This window comes from Microcebus murinus, chromosome 1 (assembly GCF_040939455.1).
Source record: "Microcebus murinus isolate Inina chromosome 1, M.murinus_Inina_mat1.0, whole genome shotgun sequence".
Taxonomy (NCBI): domain Eukaryota; kingdom Metazoa; phylum Chordata; class Mammalia; order Primates; family Cheirogaleidae; genus Microcebus; species Microcebus murinus.
In genome coordinates, this window is record NC_134104.1 from 79412997 (window position 1) to 79426532 (window position 13536).

At 35.0% G+C, this 13536-nt stretch overlaps 1 protein-coding gene across 3 annotated transcripts in view; it reads right to left on the reverse strand.

Annotated features, from left to right (window-relative positions):
• Positions 1 to 4364: 4364 nt before the first annotated feature.
• Positions 4365 to 13536, reverse strand: part of KLHL24 (kelch like family member 24) — a 41420-nt gene continuing 32248 nt past the window's right edge. For all 3 annotated transcript variants that reach the window (XM_012736947.3, XM_076003606.1, XM_076003607.1), the window contains one exon: positions 4365 to 9659. In XM_012736947.3, the coding sequence (XP_012592401.2) occupies positions 9459 to 9659 (201 nt within the window). In that variant the 3' untranslated portion in view covers positions 4365 to 9458. The remainder of the gene's footprint in view (positions 9660 to 13536) is intronic.

A 13536-nucleotide genomic window follows, 5' to 3' on the forward strand; every position in this document is an offset into this window, starting at 1 on the left:
ACTTCAGATTTAGCAAAAAAGATGTAATTGGCGATCTGGCAAGGACAATTTTGGCTGGGTTATGAGTATGTGACCCAGAGTGCAGTGTATTAAGAAGCTGGCATTTGTCCTCCTTGAGGGCAGGGAATGTCATGTTCATTTTTGCAACCCCAGCAGAAAACATTTTGCCTGACTTGTATTAAGGACTCCAAGTTTGTCAAATAAATAAATGAATGAATAAAATCTCTAAGCTGTTAATAACCACCATTGCTGACTAAGCAGCATTGCCAAGCACTGCGCTAAATGCTTTTACTTTCTAACTTAATGCTCATGATAAATCTACACAGGAAGAGACAAAACTGAGGCTCAGAAAGGTTAAATATTTTGCCCCAAAATACACAGGTAGTAAGTTTTAAAGCTAGCGTTTGAACACAGTTCTGAATTCAAAACCATATTTTCACATTATGTTGCCACCAACCCTAGTCTAAGTGTAACAACTAGGATTCTCAGAAAACCAGGTTCAGTTGATGGCTCCACAATGCTAACTTGTGATCAGGGCTAGGGCAATGATTTCTAAGAGACCTTTTCTTGCGGGAGGAGGGGTTGCCACATGTGCTAGTCCTGTGTAAGAGGCAGATGCCAAGATGGGATTAAACATGCAGTCTGGGTCACATACTCATCACCCAGCCAAAATTGTCCTTGCCAGATTGCCAATTGCATCTTTTTTGCTAAATCTGAAGTCCTTATATTATTTAATCCCCCTACAACTTGAAAAGGTTGGTTACCTTTTTTTTGGTCTTGGTTACTGTCACGGAACTCTTTTCTACTTTTCCTTTTACTTCTTTTTTATGGGCTCTTTCTCCACCTCTGTCCTAAGAGTAATCGTCAGGCTTCCCTCTTACCCTGCAGATTTGCAAGGATTTTAGTAAAAACATGCAAGGATATGCCCTATGAGGGAAAACATGGAAGAAGAGAGCAAGAGAAGGCTTGGAGAGCCATTAGATCCCAAAAACAAGTGAAGAAGGAAGAGAGAGTTGGGTAGAAGGATCCTACATTGCCATGTAGTCTAATGAAGGTTAAACAAAGCAGAAAGGGAGTCTTGGGGCCAAAATCCATCAGAAGGGACCTGTGTCTCTCTCAGGAACAGGTGTGCCTTAGTATTCCTGCCTCAAGTCATTGGCTGGGAGCAGCCAGTGGGAGGTGTAGCCTTAGCACAAATACAAGGCAGCTGGGGAATCATTTGGTCAGCAATGCTCTCTGTAGTTGGAGGTCAGCCAGGCCCATTTCTATGACTACCACAGCATGCTAGAAAGCTTCTTAGAGAAGGGTTGCTGTGTATTTCGTTTCGCCTCCTCTGTTTACTCACCTGCTGACATAGAATTCCTATAAAGTCTTACTATCATTGGTATCTTACCAAATCTCAGTAGAATGTAATGTGTGGGGCCAGGTGCGGTGGTTCACGCCTATAATCCTAGCATTTTGGAAGGCCAAGGTGGGAGGATCATTTGAGGTCAGAAGTTTGAGACCAGCCTGAGCAAGAGCAAGACCCCCATCTCTACAAAAAGTAGGAAAATTAGCTGGGCACAGTGGTGTGTGCCTATAGTCCCAGCTACTTGGGAGCCTGAGGCAAGAGGATCACTTGAGCCCAGGAGTGTGAGGTTGCAGTTAGCTATGATCACACCACAGCATCCTCTCCCAGGCAACAGAGTGAGACCCTGTCTCAAAAAAAGAAAAAGAATGTAATGTGTGATAAACAACTAAGATCTTTAAAAATTGTCTTTTCTCCTTCCATTTGGAGATTTATCACATTTTATCAAAATAAATATATAAGAGTGCTTAAAGCCTTGTTTCTTAGCACAAATTCCTCTTTAGCACTTCAGTTATAATATGCAAGTATGGAATATTGCATTTATCAAACTATGACTCAAAAGTCCTATTTTCAGGTCTATTTTTAACAGACTCCGATATAGCCATAAAAACCAGAATTGGTGCTGAAAACATCAAGTACCTCTGTGCCAAGCATGGTATTAGAATACCAAAATGAACAAGTGATTTGTGCCTCAATCTTAATTTATAAAGGTAGTGACTGGGTGATGACATGGAGAGGTCAATGCCACTGGAAGAAAAGGTTAATTTTATTCACAGTTTGCCTGCAAATAAAAGGCAAGGCCACAGAGGAAGAGCTGGTGCTGGTCAGGAGGCAGAAAGGAGTGAGGGGAAGCATAGGCAACAGCCTTTACTGGGGCTTCCTCGGGAAGGGCAAGGTAAGGCAAAGTTAACGGGGTAGGATTGGCTAGTTTGAATAATTCTGGCAGGCTTTGGGGTACAGGGGCTGTCCCTATTTGTCTGGTACCTGACCTTGGGTTGAATTAGGGCAGTGAAAATAATGGCTTGGTATGTGAGAGTTAGATAAAGGCGGTGGATGGAGATATGGACATAGGATTCGTTGGCTTGTATGTGGAAGGCATGCTCACTGGGAGTTGTTTACTGCTGCTCCAGGAATTAGCTAGCTCTGGGATGGGCAGCCTCTCTCGAGTCAGCAAGGCCTCCAAAAGGTGTCAAAACATTATAAAATATGGACAATAATAAATATGACTAATACAACAAGATTTAGTTCTAGTCTTCAAAAATACCCAATATAATTGGGAGGAAACCATAACTTCTGATTTTCTGTCCCCATTACCAGTTAATAAATAGCAGAGAAGCAGAAGGCAGGCATAGTCCATTTTTCCCCTCATTCCATTAGGACAGTGGGTGATTTTTGTTAATGAGAAAACTTAAAATACAAGAGACTCCTACTTATCCATTGTCCACGGTTTTCTAAATATGAGCTAATGAATATTTTTAATTCTTTCAATTCCTTTCCTGCCTTTGCACATTGCATTTTTGTCAGCTGGTTCAGACCAGCTGCACAGAGAAGGTGCCAACAGTATAAGATAGATGCTTATCTGAATAGCTTAAACCAACATCAAAAGTGTAATTATATCTAAAACAAGAAGCAGTACAATTAATCAAAGTATGCACCTAAACTATCTTAGCGATAGCTTGCTTATGCCAGCAGCAAAGAAGCCTAGAGAGCAAGTAGCAATGAAATCATGAAAGGCATTTTCCATAGCTTGTTGAGAACTGAGTATTTTTCCTTGCGAGGAGTAGTCCAAAGCCTGGAAGAAGTGGTAGGCAGTTGGTGGAAGGTCTGGTGAATATAGTGGATGACAGAGTTTCCAAGTCTAGCTTCTGCAGTTTGAGCAGTGCTGTTTATGAGACATGTGGTCCAGCATTGTCTTGCAAGAGGATTGGCCTATCTTTATTGACTTATGTTGGCTGCTTAATCACAAGCATCCTTGTTATTTCATCTAATTGGTTGCTATAGACATCCACTGTAATCTACTGACCAGGTTTCAGGAAGCTGTAGTGGGTAATACCAGCACTGGACCACCAGACACCATTAGCTTTTTTGGATGAATATTTGGTTTTGAACTGTGTTTTGGCACTTCATCTTTATCCAACCATTGTGCCAAATGCTTGCAATTATCAAAAAGAATCCATTTTTCATCACATGTAACAATATGATGTAGAAATGGTTTGCTTTTATGTCTTGACAGCAATCAAAAGCAATCATTGAGACAGTTTCTCTTCTGATGCTTAATTCATGCAGAGCCCATCTATCCAGCTTATTTACCTTGCCTATTTGTTTCAAATGGTCCAATATTGTTGGAATAGTAACGTGAAACCTTGCTGCTAATTCACGCGTAGGCTGAGATGGATTCGCTTCCACTACAGCTTTCAGCTCATCATTTTCCACCTTGGTCTCAGGTCACCCATGTGGCTCATTTTTAAGATTAAAATTACCAGAATATAACTTCTCAAACCATCGACTTGCTGTACGTTCATTAGCCACAGCCTTCTGAAACATTTTGTTGATTATTAAAAAATAACACAATTTTTGACTTATTCATGATTTCATAAAAATTACTCTTAAAAAACTTTTAGTATTTAAGGAAATCAAACATTTCATACTTAATAACCTAATAGAATTACATATAATTATATACATAACATACAAAGTGTGCAGTAAAGTTTCCTTTCTACTGGTCTTTCTCCCACCATTTCCTTTCCTTATATACACTAATGTTTTTAGTTTCTGCCTTATTGTTCCAGTTATTTTATGGATATACAAGTAAATACACACATGTATTTATTTATATCTATATCTATTTCATAAATATATAGAGATACATTGCCAAAATAAATTAAAAAAGAAAAAAAAAATAGAGATATAGTATTTTCCCCATCCCCCTTTGGTACAGCCACTTGTATATATTTAAAATAAAACAAAACAACAATTTTTTGGTAAACAAAATTTAATAAACCATATAGTCAAGTAATAATGGTTAAAAGACATTTTATTAGATACAACTTTAAAAAAAATTAAAATATGCAAGAAGTATATTTAAACAAAATATACTACATGTGCTACAACTGAATTGAGAACAATGAAATACAAGGCATTTTTTTTCCACTGTGAAGACTCTGGAGCCTGTAACTGAAAGCAAATGACTTTTGGCTGCCGCAGGTCTGTACTAGTTGAAAAGCAGATTATACTTTTGTTCAACTGTAAAGTTGTGTTGTCTTAGATATCTCTGGAAGCTCTCAACAGAATTTTAAATGAAGAAACTATGGGGAGGGTTGATGGGGATGAGAAGAGTAAGTGCTTTTTCAAGAAAGTCAAATGAAAAAGCCTATAGATGAAAAAAAATAGTATATAAGAATGGAACAAAAATAAGTAGATATACGTTTTTACATTAGCTGTAGATATTGCAAATGATGTTTACAAGGGTTTAATCAGTGTAAGATGTTCATCTGAATATCTTAAACAGCACCTAGGTATCAAAAAATAAAAAAAAATATAATAAAACTCCAAACACTCACCAACCTCCTTTAATATTCTCATTCTGCCAAGCAACCACACGGTTGGTGCTCTTTAAAAAATTTAAGAAGGGAAAGCTTATTTACTCTACAGGAAACAAACATGAACCTTATCTAAGGTAAACTTTAATATTTAAATTGGAAACGAGTTGAAATAGTACTAGAGAACTTAAGGCACATAAACAATTCAGGTGCAGTTATTTTAAAAACATTAAAACAAATTCTTTTCTTTGGAACAATATAGAAAATAAGTTATGACTGTTGCTGTTCTAAAAAAATTATTTATGATGATCACCTTTTAGCACTAGGTAAATTTAATATCTAAGGCCATCACACAAATGTAAAACATCCATATAAAACATTTAAAAATGTCTAAAGTATGTTGCAAACATGTCTGGAATTATCAATTCACACTCCTGGCTCAAGTGGTTTCTGGTGCCTAGCATTAGATGTGATAGTTAAGTATAGCTAGCTAGTCAAACCTACTGCCTTACAGGTCAACCAAACTGCCCCTTCTGGTTACTTGATATGGTGAACTTATTTATTTAACTAAAAGAATAATGGAGTGAGGTGATGTAAACCTGGCTTTTAATATAATGCACAAAAAATTCTAATAAGGGCAAAACTATGTTGAGGTTAACTGGTGTCTTGAGTTCACTAAAACAAAGGCAGTCCATAGGAAGCCTTCAAGAGACATTGTCTTATCACTTGGCACCACATAAATAGCTCTTTCCTCTTTGAAAATAGTTTGAAGTAGATGTTGTCTTTTCCCCATATAAATCTCAAGACATAAAAGGCACACACAAATAATTCAACCCCTCTCTTTTCATGTATAGGTTCTCACAGCAATTTTTTAAAAAAAATCTATTGCCATATCTAGACAATAGAAAAAATAAAAACAAACAAACACATACCTGGTTTGCATACTGACAAAAGTGGTATAATCGAACCTTTGTCTTTCCTGAGTTTCAAAAAGGGTATTTGACAGTAGAGATACATAAATAATTCATATTCACTAAAAGAAAATGTATCAGTCCACAAAACATTTTCATCTTTCTAAATACAAAAGGATGAATGTTTAACCACCATCATGTGTGAAGCCCCTTTATACCAAATTAAATTTACTCTAGAACCATGAATTGAAGGTTATTTAGTTATGGCACTTTAAATATCCCAAACAGGCAAAATGACAAGTTACCCTCCCTGAGTAATTACATCATCTTTTCTGAACACCTGGTTTAAATGGAGTAAATACCTGTATTTCAGTCATCTAGGAAAAAAAAAAAATTACTGAAGATCCAATATGCTACCATTTCATACCTGTGCAGTAAAGTCAGCAGTAAGATTAAAGAAAAGGAGGAAGTTCTTCTGCTATAAAAATTAGATCACTTTGTAGCTCACTCACATAGAGGAAAACACCAAAAATGATTAAAGTTCTTGAAACAAAAAACCCATAGAAAACAAAACCGATTGTACTTTTCTGTTATTCCACAAAGCATACCTTTGAATTCCCTGTCCGGATGAGGTATCCTAACAGCTGGGTTTAGCAAACTCATTTCCTCTGACCTTGTAAAACCAAATGTGTTGTATAGATTCTGACTGTGTACAAGTCATCATTACTAATACTCATTATGCACTTTCAAATGTAATAAAGCTCTCAAAATGCCCAAATAAGAGTCTTCTGGAATTGAATTTAGTATGGTCAACTAATTTTTACTTTATGTGCTTTTTCTATGACCATCATAGCCTGCTAAAATTCTTGGTGTATGTATATACGTGTGTACAGAACCATACTGTCTACATATATACACATGCATATATACATACATTCTAACCCAAACGCTCATATGAGCATCACCTATCAAAAGAAAAATCTGTCAACTATGTGATAACTGAGCGAACATAGTCTGACACCAATTTGGTTAATATATCCCCTTTGATATACTAATTATACTCTAAAATTCTTTTTTATCAAGGCTAACACCATTATTTAATCAATAATTAGTATAGGAAGAGAAATAATTTTGAAAAATTAAAATAATGAGCTAGGCATGATGACTCACGCCTATAATCCTGGCACTTTGGTAGGCTGAAGTGGAAGGATGGCTTCAGGATGGGAGTTCAAGACCAGCCTGAGAGCAACACAGCAAGACCTCATCTCTACAAAAATCAGAAAAATTAGCCAGGTGTGGTATGCATCTGTAGTCCCAGCTACAAAGGAGGCTGAGGCAGGTGGATCACTTGAGCCCAAGATTTTGAGTTTGCAGTGAGCTATGACGATGCCACTGCACTCTAGTTCAGGCAACAGAGGGAGACCTTGTCTCAAAAAAAAAAAAAAAAAAGATTTGGGTAACTTTAAAAATTACTTAAATTTTCTAAAATTCAAGCTAAGTTTTTGGTGGCCTTCAACATAAATTACAACTACTTAATTATGTAGTTTTAAATTATGTAGAGAAAGAAATTAAACAATATTGCTATGAGGTCTGTGTTTAAACAAATTTTTTAGGATCTCATTTCAAATTTACTATAATAAACACATGGATATTAAAAATAGATGTATAACAAAATAAAAGTAAATAGTTAATACTATCATAATAGACAAAAATACTAGAATACAAAGTTATCTTGAGAAAGTCTTTTTTATGTGAAATATCTGTATTTATGAATGGGCAAGATCTTACAAATACACATGAAAAATAACAACTATCATTTGTATAATCCTCAGCATTTACAAAACACTTTTTCATACATTGTCTCATTTACTATAAATAACTTCTGAACTAAATAGATTCTATTATCTATAAAAGTATAATGCAGAAGTCAATGTTTACTCTAAAATTAAAGTATACCAATTGCACCTACAACTATCTTTCAACTAAAATAATGGAAAATTGTTTTCTGAATTGATCTGATACTTATCATAAAAAGGTATATATCATTTTAAAATTATGATTTAAAAAATAAAAATTGCCCCCAAATTTGTAAGTTTTTCAGAGTTTTCCTCAGAATTTAGATTCTAGCTAAGTATTAAAGGATTAAAGTTTCCAATGTCTATTTGAAATCTCTGTATCATTCTAAGCTGAGAAAAAGTTTACTAATGTTAGATTTTGATTACAACCTTGGTTTTAACAGAAATCTGGAGACACTATAATCACATATTTGCATCATCTCTCCTATGACAAGGAATATACAATTATAATGTGAGAGACAATAGTGACTGGGAAGTCAAAATAGAGCAAGCTACCTGGAACATCCCTAAAATGTTGTAAATTATTAGGTGTCCACCCAGACTCATGATAATCACTTATGCTATAGTTCCTGCCATATCTATCTATTTGCCTTAGAAAAAAACTTTACATTTGTCTCTGAAAACTGATAAGCTTTATAAACTGGAGTTGAGAAATCTAGATGAAAGCAGTTTGTTGTATAGAAGCTTGAAAATGTTGATCACTATTTTACACCATGGGTACCAAATGAAAGACTTATCTTAGAAGATGGGAACTACTGCTAAGTTTTTTTCAGACAGCTAACTTTAAAAGAAAAATGGACCCACTGAGATAGCTGGTCCCTGCTTTATCCTATTAAAGGTACCTTAACAGTAGAGACTCTCAGGATCTTCAGCTCTTCACAAGAAAATAGGATAACCCAAAGAAAAGGTCCTCACCCAAGTGCCATACTAATGAGACCAAACCCTACTGGGCTAGGGAGAAAACCTGTCCTTGTTTTTCACAATATTGCAAAATGGATTTCAACTCATTTGTCAGATTCAAGAAAAGGAGCTTCCTTAGAGGATTTAGAGATGATGCATAAATACTTTGAGAGCCACAGTGGGTCATTTTTCCTTCAATGGTTATTTAATTTTTTCTGAGGAATTAACCTTTAATTTAAATCCCCCTTTTAGGAGAACTTATTTTTTTGTATCTTGTACCTACCCCCCTCCCTCATGCAAAACATGTTTAACAGACAGCAATTCTAAGAATGAAGTCACAATTAGTATTTTATGATATGTGCATTGTCATTATATTTTTATCAATTACAGAGGAAAAACCTTCATAGAATTAATCAGTTTAGATATACTTCGTGAGTGACAAAATTTTTTAAAACTGATTTTTTTCCCCTTAGAATGCATTCTGAACATTGATTCAACCTAAATGAAGCCTCAAGTCATGCAATTTTCTACATATAGGACAAAATAAGGAATATACAGTCTTGCAGATAAACATACATTAAAGAAGAGACTACTCATAAGTTCCTAAAAGATACGTAGACAGACATTATTTTCTACTCCACATAGGCTTCTTACAAACACTTAAAAAGGTACATCTCAAAGGCCAAGCAACAACCACCATTACCCTTAACAAAAAGAATTTTTTTTTTTGATTATAGGAAAGGCTTTATTACAGTTTGAAAGACTGATATTTGGGGGAGAAAGGCACCAAATTGTTATTTTTACTATTTTTTGCATATGGTACAAAGGAGATAAGTTCGCACTCTGGAGTTTTAAAAACATCTCATCTTGGATCGGTGTGGCTTCTTGGGTGAGGTATCCAGCTTCAGAGCTTAAAGCATTTCTCATTGTATCTATGAATAGTCACACAACCATGATAGGACACTGGCCTGGGCATTGCAGCTACCCCTGTGATGATACTTGTTGCAGGATCATAACAGAGAATAGTGTCTGTGGCTTCTCCATTTTCCCGTCTTCCACCCAGGATATATATTTTACCATTACACACAGACATACCACAGTTTTCCTGTTTAACCAAACACATAAAAAAAAAAAAAATTAACCATTGAAGATAAGCGATTTGGTAACAAACTGACAAGTAAAATAATGCAAGGAGACATGAGCTAAGCTCCCTTTTGCCCAACTCTTGTCCTGGATAACTTTATTAATACATGGATGAAGTGAGTGTTAAAATAGATTATATATTAGTAATTGGATCCAAGATGTAGAAGGGTAGGGGGGACATGGTAGATTGATAGAAGGGTTTTAACTTAATGGAAATTCAACAAAAATATCTTTGAGGAGGTTGGCTTGCTTCTCCTATTACAGGAAGTTTATTATAGAAAGTAGCTATTACATGATCAAGGAGTAGGAACATTATTCATTACATGGGATTACCCACAAGTTGAATGAATGAATGAGAGAAATATTTATAACTAAATTAACAAAACAGTGTTATTGGGGGAGGAGGATTGGCTGGGACATAGAAATGAAGCAAATAACATTTTATAGTTAACTTTCCACACAATGGAATTTTTAGCTAAATTTTACTCTTCTTTGTCAATAATATAGTTACTATGTAAAACAATTCTTGTAAAGATGAGAGAATTTTTTTTTTTTTTTTGAGACAGAATCTCGCTTTGTTGCCCAGGCTAGAGTGAGTGCCATGGCATCAGCCTAGCTCACAGTAACCTCAATCTCCTGGGCTGAAGCAATCCTACTGCCTCAGCCTCCCAAGTAGCTGGGACTACAGGCATGTGCCACCATGCCCAGCTAATTTTTTCTATATATATTAGTTGGCCAATTAATTTCTTTCTATTTATAGTAGAGACGGGGTCTCGCTCTTGCTCAGGCTGGTTTCGAACTCCTGACCTTGAGCAATCCGCCTGCGTTGGCCTCCCAGAGTGCTAGGATTACAGGCATGAGCCACCATGCCCGGCCAAGATGAGAGAAATTTTTCAAAGAAAGAATTAACACTAAAATTGGCTCACTATTTCATGGATCTGGTTTTGCTGGAGATCAAATATTCTTCCATTTACATTTAACTTTAATTCATAAAGTTATTGCATTTTATCATCCTGGTTCCATATAACCAGCAATGAAATAGGTTTTATTAACAAGTTCAATAAGCATTTTTACTCAACCAGATTTATGGTACATAAATTTTGCATTAGTAGAATAAATTAAATCTTGGTGGACTTATATAATAGAAGGCTACTATCTTCAGGCCTGAAAAGAATTAGTGATTACTTAAAAATGCCTATATTAGAGTTTATATATACCCAGAATGACCTGGCCCATTATCATTAATGAATGACACTTTTATCCAAAATACCACACCACCACAAATTGCACCAATGTGGGCCAAATTATAATATTTTTCACTTAAAGTACAGTGAGCTCTTTCTATAAGTTCTAAAAGTTCTGAATACAATGAAAACAAAAAATCTTTAATTTACAGATGTAAGTTAGTTCCCACTATTGAACTTTATAGTTACTGTGATGATGACTCTAAAACAATATATAATTATATGATCTGCTTATTTACATAATTTCAGATAATAATGATTACAATTAAATGAAGCAGGCAACCTTAAAAACAAATATTAGTATCAGGAAATTACTTCTACCAGATATAATAATTCATTTCATACTATGTAAAATACTTACTGATTGTTTAAGCTATGTGTTTATTTATTCTATGTGGAAAAACTTATTCTTCTCTCAGTTTGTAAGGGCCGCTAGTCAGAAATAGAATTTACCAATACATAAAATTTTAATGTTATTTTAAAAGACTGAGATGAAACATGATTCTAATATTGTAAAAAAAAAAAAAAACAACCTCTCCTTAATTATTATTTTTGTATACTCAAATGTTAAAATGTCAACAATACACAAAAGGAATCAAATTTCTTTTTCATTTAGTTATTCTAATCTTTAATGATATTTTAAATACCTGGTCTACTGAAAAAAAAAAAGTTCATCATTGACTTAAAAAAATACCCCACATTTTTTTTGAAGGATATTCCTGACAGAGGTTAAAAAGCAAGATATGTTTAGAATAATAAGTGTGGCTTTTAGGAATTAGGCAAGGTTAAGAGGCATGAAAATAGTGAAGGGCAAATAGATAGTCTGGGTCCATTAGGACTATAAAAAGGGAGCTCATTTTTTTTAGCTGTTTTTATCATTTAATAGTCTAAGGATTTTTTAAACAAGTAATAGCTTTGGACTCACTTAACTGCCTACAATGAAAGTAGTTTGACTTAACCTATTTCACTGATTAGCATTAAAAGGGTAGGGAATCCCTTACAATGGTTCAAAAATTACCTATCAATAATGTATACATAGATATACTTAGTAGTATTGGCAGTAAGAATGAACAGGGAAGAGAAGATAATCCCAAAAATCTCAGTAGTAGATTTTGACTTCAATGATTTGTCTTTGCTAGATTTAATATACTTCTTTTTTTTTTTTTTTGAGACAGAATCTCACTTTGTTGCCCAGGCTAGAGTGAGTGCCATGGCGTCAGCCTAGCTCACAGCAACCTCAAACTCCTGGGCTCAAGTGATCCTATTGCCTCAGCCTCCCGAGTAGCTGGTACTACAGGCATGCGCCACGATGCCCGGCTAATTTTTTCTATATATATTAGTTGGCCAATTAATTTCTTTCTACTTATAATAGAGATGGGGACTCGCTCTTGCTCAGGTTGGTTTCGAACTCCTGACCTTGAGCAATTCGCCTGCCTCGGTCTCCCAGAGTGCTAGGATTACAGGCGTGAGCCACCTCGCCTGGCGTATACTTCTTTTTTTTTTTTATTTTAGCGTATTATGGGGGTACAAGTGTTAAGGTTACTTATATTGCCCATGCCCCCCTTATACTTCTGATCTAAATGTTTTTTCCTTAAAATTTCCAAAGTCAATGTTGTTCATTATTTAATTGGAGAAAATGTGCCATGTGTGTCCCGTTATTTTACTTTTTTATACCTCAGTAACCTAGTTAAAAACATATTCATTGTATGCCCTGCATAAAGCTAGATGCTGGCAATTATCTTCCTAAGTTCTGTTATTGTTTTGTACAGTATAGCCAAGTTCCAAACGAACAGTAATTCTTTGTCAACACTTGACCATAATGAAGATTCTTATGTGGTAGGACACATTCTCAACTCTACAGAGTTGGGGATTGTGCTTTCCGAGAGAGGCCACTGCGCTATAGAAATGTGATTTGTTTTTGTTTTTACTTAAATGTTATGTGAGATCAATAAAAAATTATACTCATTCTGTACCATGAAGCTGAAGAGCCTATTATGTCCCTTTCATCAGTTGGGGCAATGTTATTTCAAATACATTACTAACTAGAGACTATACCTCAATGTCAACAACTTTAGAAAAATGGTGTTATACTCAAACTCTATTCACTATCCTTATAGTCTATGCTGTATCTCTTATGTATCCTGTATATAAGATTATCTTAAAATTAGGTCCCCCTCTGTTACTTCGCTTCCTGATTTGTTTACTTATTCAATAAATACAAATACATAAGAGATGAGTTAGAACAAATAGTATCTTCAAGAAGACTGAATTCCAGTGTAGGAAATAAATATTTATACCCATAAGGGAATATATGACTGCCACGATAGAAGTGTAAGTGCTTTAATAGATCAGAAAGAAATAAGATCAATTCTGGCCAAGGGAAACTCAGTTTGTTATAACTACCAAGTGATTCTTGAAAAATGAGTAGAATTACAAGTAGAGAAGGTAAAAAAAGCATGAGAGGTTAAGAAGACAGCATAAATAAAGGCAAGAACATTTATTCTGTTTAGAGAATACAAATAACAGATACTTAATGTAACTGTGGTAAAGTTATAGAAAGTAAAGCTGAATGAGCAAGCAAAGTTCAGAAAATAG